The 15,024-nt window shown below is 47.8% G+C and overlaps 1 protein-coding gene across 4 annotated transcripts in view; it reads left to right on the top strand.

Annotated features, from left to right (window-relative positions):
• CLSTN1 (calsyntenin 1) overlaps nucleotides 1-15,024 on the top strand; it is a 76,513-nt gene that overhangs the window by 48,833 nt on the left and 12,656 nt on the right. For 2 of the 4 annotated variants that reach the window (XM_066374990.1, XM_066374992.1), the window contains exons 3-9: nucleotides 4,050-4,079; nucleotides 5,270-5,468; nucleotides 6,840-7,048; nucleotides 8,544-8,693; nucleotides 9,037-9,222; nucleotides 11,119-11,367; nucleotides 11,655-11,776. In XM_066374990.1, the coding sequence (XP_066231087.1) occupies nucleotides 4,050-4,079; nucleotides 5,270-5,468; nucleotides 6,840-7,048; nucleotides 8,544-8,693; nucleotides 9,037-9,222; nucleotides 11,119-11,367; nucleotides 11,655-11,776 (1,145 nt within the window). The remainder of the gene's footprint in view (nucleotides 1-4,049; nucleotides 4,080-5,269; nucleotides 5,469-6,839; nucleotides 7,049-8,543; nucleotides 8,694-9,036; nucleotides 9,223-11,118; nucleotides 11,368-11,654; nucleotides 11,777-15,024) is intronic. The other 2 variants (XM_066374994.1, XM_066374991.1) reach the window with 1 other exon arrangement.

Raw genomic sequence — 15,024 nt, 5'->3', positions numbered from 1 at the left:
CTGAACTGAGTGAGAAGGGGCTGGGCAGAGGAGACTAGACTATGATAGGTGATTCTGGGAGGTCTTTGTGGCAAAGGTTGAGAGAAGGGGAGTCTAAGAGAGAGGACTGAGAATGCAAAGGGGCAGAGACGCACCTTTACAGGTCGTCACCATGACGGAACTCCATAATTAATACACGTAACTGCATATACATACTGTCCCATATATGTAACTAATGGACCTATACATCAGGGATGGAGGAGAGAGGAAAGAATGAGTCGATGAGAACTTTTAAAGTTTGAAAAATCAGCTCCCAGGAGAATGAGGCATTACTGAAGAAATTAGTCCCTGCTCTTGGGAAGGAAGAGCAGAAGCCAAGTGTCATTTGAGAGCCAGTAGGGCACTCACCGTGAAACCGCCTAAGGAGTTATTGCTAATCGTGTTGGCCGTGTAATGTTATTGTTATGTTAGAAAAAATAAAAGTCTTCCTCTGTTAGAGACATCGAGTGAATTTTGCATGGCTGAAACAGTTCCACATCTGGCTTTAAAATACTCTGGTAACAAGATGCTGGATAAATGAAGCAGACACTGGAACTCCCGCCTTTCTCCGGAGTCGCTTTCTTTCTCTGTGCCTTCGTTCCCTAGTGGCACCAGCAGCCCAAACCCGGGGAGTCACTCTGGATTCTTTCACTTGCCCTGTTCAGTTGGTTACGAAGTCCTGTCCTAAAGGTCCCAAGTCTTTCCTGCAGAAACTGCCTCAGTTTAGCCCTCATCAGATCTTGCCTTGCCTACTCGGCCCAGCCTTGCTGCACTTGACTCATCTTCCTCGTTAATATCGGGGTCTGGGATGAGAGTGCACTGGCCGGTCTGCAGGTGACAGCTCGGCTCAGCGGTGAGATGTAGAGTCACACAGCTGGTTGGGGGAAAAGCCCATGCTGCTCCAGCTGTGCGGGCGGCCACTTGGCGAAACGGCTTTTACCTCATTCTAGGGAAAGCGGCCCAGCCTGCCTGGCAATTTAATAAGCGCCCATGGATCTGAGGCACCAAAATCTGTTGCTGCAACCCATTCAAGTGGCCGACTTAAATATAATCGGGGACATGTGGAAAAGATAGAGACAAGTCTGCATTCCTGCGTTCTCGTTGTAGATGGACCCAGCCTCTCGGAGGCCAGTCGGGAAAGGCATAATGAGTGTCCAGATAGCTTATATTCTTGTATTTGATCATCATACCTTTGAGTCACTATTCCTTCAAAAAATTATAGTACCAGGAGCATGTTCAAAGCTGCCCGACAGATTGCCCTCCCTCCTCCCCTCCGTCCCTCCAGACCTTCCCACCAAGCCTCCCCCCTCGTGTCAGCTGACGACACCTTCATCCTTGCAGTTTCTCACTTGTAATCCCACAGTCGTGGCCTTATTTTCAAAACACGTCCCATATCTGACCACTTCTCTCCACCCTGTGTACCCCCGGGTTCTGGCCCTCAGCGTCTCCCACCTTGGATTACCCCCGTGGCCATCTTTGCCCTCTCAGAGATAGCGCGGCAGCCAGATGGAGTCTTTCAGAATATAAGAAACAGGTTGATTCCTCTGCTCGGAACCCTCTAGCCGTGTCCTCCTCACTCGGAGGACAAGCGGCAGTTCCTGGAGTAGCCAGTGTGCGTCGGGTTTCCTATCTCTGTCTGACCTCATCTGCTCCCCTTTGCTCTGCCACTCCAGCAGCCAGGCCTCCGTGTCTGAGCCAGGCCAGGCCCAGGTCTGCCTCCGGGCCTTTGCACACCCTGTTCCCTGATCTGAAACTCTTACTCAGATAATCATGTTTCTTTAGTTTCTTCTGGTTTCTACTTGGATGTTATCTTATCAATGAAGCCTTCCCTGCAACACCCGCACTGTAAACTTGAAATAGCCCCACTGCCTTCCCACGCTCCGCACTCTCTTTCCCCTTCCTCCCAGTGTGAAATCTCCAAGGAGAGGTTTAGGGAATTCAATCTATTGCCTGAATGATGAGTATCGTTAACCCCTTATTCCACAACACACCACGTAGGCGGCCAGCCACGCCACATTTATCCAGGGTCTTAAACCGGCACTTTCCTACGCAGTCGCCTAGGTCAGGGAAGCACTGTCACCCCAGACAATGGGGACTGCCTCACCGTTGTCTCCTCAGAACAGTGAACTCCCAGTCAAAACTGAGAAGTTTTCTCTAAATTAAAGCTGGACGGTTTGACTTACTTTAAAATGGATTACGCAGTACTGGTGCACACCTCAGATGTGTAAACGAAATACAGTGAACTAGCAGCGCATCCCGGGGAACAGGCTGGTATAGAGACGCTGGGTGTCTCTAGAGCAGTGCTCGGCGGACTTTTCTGTCAAGGGCTGGGGAGCTGAGGTCCCAGATCCATGGAGTCTCTCGCAGTGACCCACCTTTGCCGCTGTAGCGGGGAAGCAGCCATCGATGATACGCAAACCAGCGGGAGTCTGTGTTCTCATAAAACTTTGCCTATTGACACTGGAATTTGACTTTCATAAAATTTTTTCATGCCACCAAATAATTTTTAAAAAGATAAAAATCATTAGCGTGCAAGTTGTTCAAAAAATATTACAGGGGTGGATCTGTCCTGCAGGTCGCCGACCAGACCGGGGCAGCACCGGCAACGGTGGTGGGTGGTGGGAGGGGCCATGTCTGCATCTCCCTTCTGTAGTTACTGGGCCCTTGTGGCTGTTGAAACGCGGCCAGTGCGACAGAGGAACTGACTTTTTAATATTTAATTTTAACATGAATTTTAACTAGCCCCCCTCCCCCCGTGTGGCTAGCGGCTGTACTCTTGGCCAGCACAGCTCCAGAGAGCCACCGTAAAAGTGCAGCAGGGACCGCAGACAGAACTCTCCATTATAGCTTGTTCTTTAAGAACTGGCATTATCTAAAACAAACAAACAAAAAAAACAAAAAAGCCCTGGCAATATCATAGTCACACAATGGACAGGGACTATGGTGGTAGTAAGCTTCGTTGAATGCTTGCTTTATGCCAGGCAGCGTTTTAAGCCCGGTCCCTGTGTTGACTCACTGGGTGCTCATTCGTGTGGTGGCCAGTGAAGGTACGGTGGCTGCAGGCGCCATCCAGGAGTGGCTTTAGGCGCACAGGTTGGGTGACCAGGCAAGACACAAAAATTCCATACCATGCGACACCATCTTTCCAACCTCAGAAACAAGCAAAATGAAACAACTATTTGAAGATATGCAACTTGTATGGTGAAACCACTTTAAAAAAGCAGGGGGTTCAGGCTGTGATACCTCTGGGGGAGAAAAGGTGTCCCCGCCGGGGCCACACTGAGGGGTCGGCAGGGCTCTGGGCCTCTTCACAGCCCTGCTCTGTAGTGGTCCCGGAGAGGTAAGCCGGATTTATATGGATGGGATGGGCGTGGCAGCCTAGTGTTTTCATGCAGTGAACACGGTGGCCATTGTATTGCATCTCTACTGTTAGTACTGAGTCTGGTTTCAGTTCCCATTTGAGCAGATGTTCCATTTGAAGAGGTGTTTATATATATTTGTTGGCTCGGTTGCATTTAGAACCAAGATTGGATTAGAAAACATTGTTATTTATTCAGCTTAAGAATAAGAATTTAAAAAATAAAATCCATTGCTCCAACTGTTTGTTTTTTTCATTTAATCTAATGAGTTGAATGTTACCAGAGACTCTTAACCATAAGGACTTATACTGAACATGAAAATCTGAAAACTGTGAAGAACAAATAGGTGTACGTCTAAACTACTTCAAGAAAGTGTTCATTTAATGTCCTAATGCACCTGAGGGTGTTACAAAATATAGCAGTATTTCGTGGGTAGGTTAGTATCATTTCAAAAATTATGCAGTAGTTCATGGTAAGTAGGATTCAAAGAAACATTTTGTTACCGAAGGTTCCAGCTTTGCTATAGCCATTCCAACAAGTAGCTCCTGAGCTTATTGTTAAATTGTGTCAAGCTTTTCTAATGTATTATGTGCATCTTTGACTTTTTTCCTTATTGTTCCGTCTTTGTTCTTTCCTGTATTACTGACATGGGTTTATCTTTTCTCCCTTTAGAGAGTTTTGAGGTGACAGTCACCAAAGAAGGTGATAAAGGGTTCTTTCTATCCCTGTTATGAATATTAACCCACTAACTTTGACTATAAAATTGGGAATCAGCCCTTAAACAGAGGAAGCTGTCATGCTCTGTTACCCCTTATTTATTCTCCTGCTTTGTTTCTATTTTTAAATATATTGATGGAAATTGTTATGTAACCAAAACCCTTGGTTAGAAATATCTAGAAATCAGACATCCATTTGAACTATATGGGTAATATTGTAGCTTTTTTTTTCTTAACTGAATTTAGGAGAGTCATTTTGTAAAACCATTTTTTTTATTAGTTGTAATTTTGGAAGGATTCTATTATATTTTTTTATGTGAAATACATTTTGTGAAGTTTTATATAGACATCTTTGTTCTCCCATGGGCAAGAATGAAAACCTGGATTTTATTTCCCGATTAAGCTGGTCAGCCAACTTAGATGCACGGAACGTCCCCAGATGGGCTTCCTTTCAGGTCTGTTAGCATAAGGTCTGAAACAAGGGACAGTCTGGCCCCTCGCACCTCCCTGGTAGACACGCTAGCTGTTGAAATGGATGCCTGAGCAGTTGGTATTTCTACCATTCTCGTTCCGTAGTCTGCTTTTGATTCCCTAATTTTAGCCAGGCTCATTGCACAGGAAGACTTGTTTCTTCTGATTATTATTATTTCTTTTTTTGACAGACTTTCTGTAATTACGGTGCTGAACCTATTGTCTCACGCCCCTTCCTCTCACAACACTTAACTGTGCGTTTTCGCCTTCTCTCTGGTCCAGGCCAGAATAGCTGCCAGGTGTCCCCAAGTAGCCGGGGCAGTCTCTCGGTGTGATCGGTCGGGCCTTGGCCGTTTGCTAATGAGATCACTTTGACCCTGGAGCTCTCCTAAGTACTCCTGTGAAATGCCTGTCTGTATTTTCTCTCTCTCTCTCTCTCTCTCTTCCTCTCTCTCTCTCTCTTACATTCCTGCATGAGTTGATGCAAAGTTAAACAAGTTGCTTGGAAAGCCAGAACTTGCTTCTTTTTACTAAAGCCCCGGAACTTACCCCGTCACAAAGCACAGCGCCACTGCTTTGTCCACGGACCCTCTCAACCCCTGGCTGCCGGACTGTCGTTGCTTTCCCTGGTGGGGGGAGGGGACTGAGCGTGCAGAGGGTGTGTGTGTGGCCGGCACGCTGACCCGTGCTGCTTCGACTCCCCAGGTGAGATCTGTGGCTTTAAGATCCACGGTCAGAATGTGCCCTTCGACGCGGTGGTGGTGGATAAGTCCACGGGTGAGGGGCTCATTCGCTCAACGGAGAAGCTCGACTGTGAGCTGCAGAAAGACTACACGTTCACCATCCAGGCCTATGACTGTGGCCGGGGGCCCGACGGCAGCGCCAACGCCAAGAAGTCTCATAAGTAAGTGAGCGGGGCAGAGGGTGTGAGCGAGGGAAGCGGCAGTGACCGTCACCCCCCCCCCCCCCCCCCCCGTCCCCTAGCACCTCCTGTGCTTTTGAAATAGAAGATAGTTCTCAACTGCCCATTGTGATGTAGTAGGCAGTTTGATCCTTGTAGGCGGCTCCCAGCAAGGGCCTGGCACATTGGCACATAGCAGTTGTTGAATGAACGAGTGGGAGGGATTTTATGCCAACCCATGCTCTAGTAGAGAAACCAAGGCCCCCCAGTGAAAACCGGGAAAGCTCCCTGTTTCCTGAGGAAGAGATCAGTTTATCTTTAGTCTGTAAATGCTGAGGGTGTGAAATTCATGGGAGCTGGTGGGAGAAAGCCAATGGCAGGCCGCGGCCCGGGTGTGCGTGCACGCCCTTCCTGCCGGTGGCGGGCGGCTGGGGTCGCGGGGGGCCTTGCACGGGGTAGGTGTGGAGTTGAGTCCTGCCTCTGCCCTTTGGTACCAGGCAGAGGTAATCTGGTGGCGTCTCAGCTCCTACTTAGTCTGTTGACGAAGGGAAGAAGGTCATATGGTGAGATGATGTCATGTTACCGTGGCGAGGGTCAGGATGCATAGAGGGGTGGCGTTGGGGTGCGGAGGGGCTTGGTGAATGGTAGGGGTGCTGAGAGCCAGTGAATGACTCATACTTTTTATTCACCGTTTTCCTTGAGAAAGATCTTATTTTGGTCCAAGGCCTCATCCGAATCAGAACCCGCCCTGAACAGTAGTAGTCCTGAGCCCACGGTTTGTGTGTCACTAGCTGGTCTGATGAGGCCTTCGTTGCCTCATCCCCACGCTGGGAGGTGGGACCTGGCACCCGGGAGGGCAGCAGTGATGTCCCTCATCTGCGGGCTCAGCAGTGGCTGGCGTCTCAACCACGGCTTCCTAATGGTCCCTGTTCCTCAGAAGCAGGACAAGACTTATCTCAGCGCTGTGTCTTCACTATTTCTTACCCCTTCTTTCTTTGGTTTTCCTTGTTTCTGAATTTTGCAACAGAGTATTTTTAACTTTGCCATTAGAGCACTAACAGATAGCGGATACAGTGTATCTCCCTCCTTCACACCCTGTTGAAAATCCCATTCCTTTTATTTTATGTTGCTACCTTCTTACCAGCTGCCTCATTCCTGGGACCTGGAAGAATCAACCCAAAGTCCTGTTTTCTTTCTGTTGTCTCCACACTAAATTAAAAGCAAAGAATAGTTTTAATTTTTATCTCCACCATAAAATTTAATAAAAGGTATAAGAAAAAGGAAATGAAAAAAATAGGGCAGAATTTTTTTTTTTTGGGGGGGGAGATTAAAAACAAACAAGCAAAGCACACAGCTTTTTTCCCCCTCTTCCAGAGCCACTGTCCACATTCAGGTGAACGACGTGAACGAGTACGCGCCTGTGTTCAAGGAGAAGTCCTACCAGGCGACCGTGGTCGAGGGGAAGCGGTATGACAGCATCCTGAGGGTGGAGGCTGTAGATGCAGACTGCTCCCCTCAGTTCAGCCAGATTTGCAGCTATGAGATCGTCACTCCAGACGTGCCATTCACTGTTGATAAGGACGGTGAGAACAGAGGGATGGGCGTTCTTTGCCAGGGGACAAGTCTGGGCAAGCTGTCCCTTCTGAGTCAACTGGTTTCAAAGCCCAACTTTGTACTTCAGTAAAACTCACAAGTTGGAGACTTTGGTCCATTCGGGCAGCTAGAACACAGTGCCCCAGGCTGGGCGGCTAAAACAGCGAGACATATATGTCTCACTGTTTGGGAGGCTGGGAGGTCCAGGGTTAAGGTGCCAGCCCATTCAGGATCCCGCAAGGGCCTGCGTCCTGGCTTGCAGATGGCCACTTCTTGCTGTGTCTTCATGTGGTGGGAGAGACAGGACACTTTGGTCTCCTTTTTTTCTTTTTTGGGGTGTGTGTGTGTGTGTGTGTGTGTGTGTGTGAGTGACAGAGACAGAGAATAGGACAGATTGGGACAGACAGGAAGGGAGAGAGATGAGAAGCATCAATTCTTTGTTGCAGCTCCTTAGTTCATTGATTGCTTTCTCATATGTGCCTTGACCAGTGGGGCTACAGCAGCAGCAGAGGCAGTAACCCCTTGCCCAAGCCAGTGACCTTGGGCTCAAGCCAGTGACCTTGGGCTCAAGCCAGCGACCTTGGGCTTCAAGCCAGTGACCTTGGGCTCAAGCCAGCGACCATGAGGTCATGTCTATGATCCTGTGCTCAAGCTGGCGACCTTGGGGTTTTGAACCTGGGTTCTCTGCCTTCTACTGCTCCACAGCCTGGTCAGGCATGGTCTCCTGCCCTTCATAAAAGGCACCTGCCCAATATGTTATTTTTCACCTTCTCGCCCTTCAGTCAGCATGCACCTGAACGAGACGGACCTCTCATTAGTCCCGTTTTCTGTCCTCCATTAGATTTGAATCTTTTGCCTCATCTTGAAGGTGAAGGTGTATACCTTAATGCCAGACTTCCTCCATCCTCCTTGAACCGAATCAGGTCATTCTAGAGTGGAACTTGTTTATGAGGTTCTGGCTTTATGATGGTGCAGTGTCCCCACTGTGAGCACATAGTCCAGAGTCTTGGCTGAAATCATGGGCACGGCAAACACTTAGCAGACATCCGCGCTCCTGGTCACAGCGGTCTTCTCTTCTAGTGGACGGGGGTAGGAATCCTCCCTCGCTCGCTCTCTAAAAGTATATCTTTTAGCAAGAAGTATTTAAAATGCAGCTTGAAAAAAATAAAATGCAGCTTGACTTTGTATTTAGTATTTGAAGAACTTGAATTATTTTGTCTTTTTTATTGTCTTATATGTACATCTTAAAGTACATATAAAAACAAGAAAAAATCTGTAAGAATAAGTGGAATGGAGCTGCATGGACCCCTGGGCGCGGGTTTAGCGTTATTGGGCTCAGGAGAGCTGGGCCGGTGCCGCCCACCTTTGCTCTCCTGTCGGAACCTGCAGGGCCGAACACAGGTGCGTCCTGTGTCTCTCGGCAGAGGGCCTCGGAGGTGCTAGCCAGCCGGGCTTGGGTTCTCACTGTGGTGTTTCCCTCTGAAGGTTACATAAAGAACACAGAGAAGCTGAACTACGGGAAGAAACACCAGTATAAGCTGAGCGTCACGGCCTATGACTGCGGGAAGAAAAGAGCGACCGAGGACGTGTTGGTGAAGATCAGCATCAAGCCCACCTGCACCCCCGGCTGGCAGGGTGAGCCCTCCCCTCCCCCATCCTCGTCTCTGCACTCACCCCTGTTCTTTTTTTTTTTTTTTTTAATTCATTTTTGGAGAGGAGAGGGAGAGACAGAGGGAGAGAGAGAGAGGAGAGACAGAGAGAGAGAAGGGGGGGAGGAGCTGGAAGCATCAACTCCCATATGTGCCTTGACCAGGCAAGCCCAGGGTTTCGAACTAGCGACCTCAGCATTTCCAGGTCGACACTTTATCCACTGCGCCACCACAGGTCAGGCTCGCCCCTGTTCTTAAAGCCGGCGCCTCACAGCGACCTAACGTGTGCCTTTCCCTCCGCCCCTCCTGCCGCCTCGGGGCCCACGCAGGGTGGAACAACCGCGTGGAGTATGAGCCTGGCACGGGTGCCTTGGCCCTCTTCCCCAGCGTCCACCTGGAGACATGTGATGAGTCCGTGGCCTCAGTGCAGGTGACGGTGGAGCTGGAGACCAGCCACATCGGGAAAGGCTGTGACCGCGACACCTACTCCGAGAAGTCCCTTCACCGGCTGTGTGGTAAGGAGGCCTGGGGCGCTCGGTGAAGGCGGAGGCCCCTACACATGGAAGTGTTTGGTATGTCAGTGTTCACAGCCATTAACGGAAACTGGCTCTAGCTTCCTGCACGGCTGCTGTCGCCTTACAGACTTGTTTTCCTCCTGGCTGGGCCTCAAGGGGCGCAGGACCCCACGGAAGTCTGTTCACAATGTTGGTTGTGTGTGTGTGTGCCTTTCTAAGAACCTTTGATCTGAAGACAGCATTTCTCTGACATACGTGGAGAATCATCAGAATAGAGATTATATACATGGAGGGAGTTTTAGGTGAGAAGAGATGTTTACTTAAGGACTGAAGGGGGAGAACCACAAGTAGTGAGGTGGCTTTTGGCAAACGTAAAGATGAAAATCAAAATTAAAAAAGACACCCACCTCTGATGTACGGTCCCCACCGACCATGGAGCGGGGGCGCCGTGCGGAGGAGCCACAAGACGTCAGTTGGGGAAAGTTTTATGGTTTATCTGAATGTGAGGTCTGGTTGCCTCTCGTGGAAAATGCTGAGGAAGAATGTTCTGCTTCGCCAGTGATAAGACACCAGTAACTCAAATGGTCTCTTCATTATCAGAAGGGTCTCCTGTGCTCTGAGAGCCGCGCAGGTCCGCTCTGCGGACGTGTCCTCTGACCCCCATCGGTCTCTCCCTGGCCTGCTGACAGCAGTCTGGTTTAGGCAGCCAGCTTTCGTACACAACTGGGAATTGTTACAGGGCGAAAAGCAAAAGGGAGAAGGTGTATTCTCAGCCGGCTCCTCCCAACGATGAATATACTTGGTGATTTATGACTCAGAGTCCGAATAGTCACAATCAGGTGCCTGATCTATGTAGGTTAAGAGGTCTGGAATGTTTTCTATTCTAAACTACATCTATAAGTATAATGAGTAAAACTTTCCCGTCATGCCATTTTTTTATGGTCTTAAATGAACATTTTGTTAGCCGAATAGTTTAAAGGTAGGAGAATGGGAAGGACTTCGTATTTGAGCGCTTACAGTGTGCTAGGTACTGCCACGTGAGTTGTTTCATTTGGTCAGGCCTGCAGAGAAGGCGACATTGGCCTCGTGTTCACAGAGTGACATGAGACACAGGGAGGCCGAGTGGCTTGCCCAGAGTTGCACTTTTAGGAAGTGGCCGATCCAGGATGCCGACCGGGGTCAGACGTTCCTCGAGAGAGCGGGTCGTTCCGGCCAAATCTGGCTGCTCCTGGGAGTCGAGGCGTCGAGGGCCAGGCAGTGGGGAGAGTTTGCAAAGTCTTCTTCTGAGGACAGATGTTTTAAAAATTGAGCTGGGCGGCCTACAAGATAGTTGGACTTTTCTTTGTGCTTGGTTGGCTTAGTGATTCCATTTCTAGGACTTTATTCTAAGGGAATGAAAGATGCTCATTAGGGCAGGGTTTAGCCCAGGAGACAATGTGGGACAACCCCAGTTCGCCAGGGACATCAGCTAAGTAAATTACGTAAATCTGGGCGATGAAGGACTGGTCAGACGTGTTCAGCAGTGCTGTAAAGGAATGTGAATGGGGATGTCTGTGTGTATGGACCTAGGACTCCATTTCTATAATGTGTGTATTTATACATGTTACATACATTTTTGTGATATGTATATATTCATAAAGGACTGGAAATGCTTCTATGCAGATGTTAATTGTGGATTATAGGTAATACTACTTTTTTTCATCCTAGCTTTAAAAATTATATTTATGCTTATTACTTAGGACTTTTTCTTGTAATAAAAACCCTTCTTTTTGGGAAAGCTAAAGTGGGTCTAGCAAACCGTATGAACCCTAAGGCAGGGACTGCTCCTCAGTGTGCCGGGCAATGCCCTCTGCGCCCTTCACACGCTGCGTCCCGCGTGGCGCTATGGTCTTGTAGGTGCTGCGTCCGGCGCCACCGAGCTGCTCCCCTCGCCGAGCGGCTCCCTGAACTGGACCGTCGGCCTCCCCACCGACAACGGCCACGACAGCGACCAGGTCTTTGAGTTCAACGGCACTCAGGCGGTCAGGATCCCCGATGGCGTCGTGTCCGTCAACCCGAAAGAGCCTTTCACGATCTCCGTGTGGATGCGGCACGGGCCTTTCAGCAGGAAGAAGGAGACCATCCTCTGCAGCTCGGACAGGACAGGTGAGGCAGGGCGCGGGTCCACGGGCCCGCCGTGGCGGCCGGCTGCCGGCCTGCGTTGGCCTGTGTCCTGCGCCGGGGCGCCCTCGCCTCCACGTGCTGCCCTGGTGTGTGGGCATTGGTAGTGAAGACCCAAGGCTATTTGTTCTGAAATCCTGCCTTGACCCAACTGGGGGATTACTTCGTTTATGCTGATAAAACCCTTGTCTTCCAAATCCAGTGAAGCCGTAGCTCCTGTTTCTCCTTCAGGCCTTAAGTTGGCAGTTGACCAGCCCCACCTGTCTTTGCAGATATGAACCGGCACCATTATTCGCTCTTTGTCCACGGCTGCCGGTTAGTTTTCCTGCTCCGCCAGGACCCCTCGGGAGAGAAGCAGTACAGACCGGCAGAGTTCCACTGGAAGCTGGATCAGGTGAGTGGGCGAGAGACACACCTGCGCTGCTCTCCGGAGACAAGAGCGCGCGTGGCGCCCTGCACGGCCCAGCCGCCCCACGTGGGTTGTACCGGCGACTCTGTGGGTTCTGTTTCTGTGCGTCATAGCTTAGCAAATTATATCCACTGAGCTCCTTTTCACTGAAAGCCTGTTTTTTTTTTAGTAAATATGTATTTTATACATAAAATATTAATTATAGAGTAACTATATGTTTTAAATTCAAAATACTGTGTTATAACTTACTGAGAAAGCAGCTCTTACTTAAAAATTGGGATTGAGCCCTATCCCACTGGCACAGTGGGTAGAGCACTGTCCTGGAACACCGCGGTTGCCGGTTCAAGCCCCGGTCCAGGCACCTATGAGAAGCTATCAATATGTGCACAACTAAGTGAAACAGTGAATTGATACTTCTCTTTCTCTCTCTTCCTCCCCAGTCTCTCTTCTCCTCTCTCTCTGTGTCTCTCTTTAAAAAAAATAAAAAAAAAGGGACTTGAAATCTTTGCATTTGTATATTCATTATTTAAGGCTTGACCCCCCAAATGGTGCCAAGGGACCCCAGGGGCCTCAGCAAATTCATGGGCCTCCGGGGATATTTAAAATTGGCAAGGGGCCAGCAGTCTTAACGTCTCATACACCACGTGAACTACAAGCTTGAGGGAATTTGCAGTTTTGATATTAGTTCACGTGACATTCCTTTTGACAAAGTCATGTTTTTGCAAAGCTGTTTTCCCAACAGTTGCTGTTGAGAAAATGCAAGTATCACGTGAAAAAAAAGAAAAAGGATTTGTTACAGGAAATGAGGGGATTCTATAAGTGGAGAAAGCCTTTTCCCTAAAGTCACAGAGGATCGTTCTTCCTACTGCTTGGCCTTGGGGATGAGAAGGAAACCTTTGGCCTTAGCTTTATTTTTCTTTGTCTCACGCAGTTAGTGGGCAAGAGCTGACACACTGTTACATATGCCAGAAGTTGCTAGAATATGGCATTGTCGAAAACAGTTACGAGATAGATACATATATAGATAAGACCAGAAGTGAGGAAGGAGGAAAGTGTGTTCGTGGGGAGATGAACTGGCCGTCCAGCATTCTTCTCTCACTGACGTCATTCTTATTTACAAGGGTCACTTCTTTCTTAGAAACTTTGATCTGAAAAATTTTTTTTTTTTTGGCACACAAGAGAGAAAGAGAGAGAGAGAGAGAGAGAGAGAGAGAGATCTTCATTGCAGCACCTTAGTTGTTCACTGATTGCTTTCTCATACTTGCCTTGACCGGGGGGCTATAGCTGAGCAAGTGACCCCTTGCTTAAGCTAGTGACCTCAGGGTCATGTCTATGATCCCATGTTCAAGCTAGCAATCTCGGGCTTCAAACCTGGGTTCTCAGTATCCCAGGTCGACCTTCCACTGTGCCACTGCCTGGTCAGGCATTTAGTGTCTTCTGTTTACATTTTTTAAAAACTTTATTATGGGATATTTCAGACATGTAAAAGTAGACAGATGGGTGTAGAGAACAACTCCACATACCCCTCACCCAGCTCTAGCAGTTTTCAACTCTCGGTTACTCTTGTTTCATTGTTACCCCCTCTCACTATTCATAATCGCCATCACCACCTTGAAAACTACTTAGTAAATTTTGAGCAGAGCCCAGCTATGGTATATATTTCTTTCTATGTAGCGATAACGAAACAGGTATCTCTAAAAGATAAGCATAACAACAATACTTTTTCACCCCATAAAAGTATTAACAGTTCCTTCAGATGAAGACAAATACAGCATAATTTCACTTATATGTGTAATCTTAAAAAACAGAATGAAGAGATAAACAAAACAGACTCCTAGACACGGAGACCATTTTGATGGATGCCAGGTGGGAGGGGGGTGGGGGGGTGGATATAAAAGGGGAGGGATTACAATCAGCGGACAGCCAGTTATAAAACTAGTCACAGGATGTGAATGAAGTACAGCATGAATATAGTCAATAGCATTGTAATAACCCTTTACGGTATCAGATGGATACTAGACTTACCAGGGTGATCACTTCGTAAGTTATATAAGTGTGTAATCAGTATGTTGTACACCTGAAACTAATATAATTTTGTATGTCAACTGTCATTAAAAAATAAAAAGTTACTTTAAAAAATTAACAGTTCGTTGCCTGACCATCTCCAAAGTCACTGGTTTGAGCACGGGCTCATCCGGCTTGAGTGTGGGGTCGCTGGCTTGAACATGGGATCATAGACATGACCCCATGGTGATGGTTTGAGCCTAAAGGTCGTTGGCTTGAGCAAGGGGTCACTCGCTCTGCTGTAGCCACCCCCCCCCCCCCCCGTTTAGGCACATATGAGAAAGCAGTCAATGAACAACTAAAATGCCACAATGAAGACTTTATGCTTCTCATCTCTCTCTCTCTCTCTCTTCCTGTCTGTCCCTATCTGTCCCTCTCTGATTCTTTCTCTTTGTAACCAAAAATAAAAACAGTTCCTTAATATTATCAGATATCCAGTCAGTGTTCAAATGTCAAATTACCTTGTTCATGGTTTTATGTTTACAGTTTGTTTGAATCAGTATCCAAATAAGGGGTCATACATTGTGATTGGTTGATGTATCTTTTGAGTTTATTTTAATCTATAGATTTTTCTTTTCCCCTTTTGGAATTCATTTGGTGACAAATGGAGGCTTTTTGTCCCATAGTGTCCAGTAATTTGGGTTTGGCTAATTGTGTCTCGTTGGTGTCATTTACCACACCCCTCTGTTTTCATATCCTGTAAAGTGATTGCAGGATCTAATGGATTGATCAGATTCGGGGTGACATGTTTGTTCCTGGTCTGTAAGCCCTGTGTCTGTAATTTAAGCAGCATTGATGCTCAGTGCCATCACTTCTGTGGCACTGTAGACCTCTGGTCACTTGGGTTGCAGAAAGCTTGTTCCTAGGAAGGGTTTTTAGGGATAGTAATTCCTGAGTTCCGACATGTTGTTTTAATAGTTTGTCTGTGGCTTTTATACTAAAGATTAGTTTGGCTGGATATAAAAATCTCTGGCTCATATGTAAGATTTTCTTTTTAAGTTTTATCTTTTTTTTTCTTTTTCTTTTTTTTTTTTACAGAGAGAGGGATAGATAGGGATAGATAGACAGGAACGGAGAGAGATGAGAAGCATCAATCATCAGTTTTTCGTTGTGACACCTTAGTTCATTGATTGCTTTCTCATATGTGCCTTGACCGCGGGCCTTCAGCA

The sequence above is a fragment of the Saccopteryx leptura genome, chromosome 3, assembly GCF_036850995.1.
Source record: "Saccopteryx leptura isolate mSacLep1 chromosome 3, mSacLep1_pri_phased_curated, whole genome shotgun sequence".
Classification (NCBI taxonomy): Eukaryota; Metazoa; Chordata; class Mammalia; order Chiroptera; family Emballonuridae; genus Saccopteryx; species Saccopteryx leptura.
Note: the sequence above shows the minus strand (reverse complement) of the source record. Positions and strands in the feature narration are given on the sequence as shown.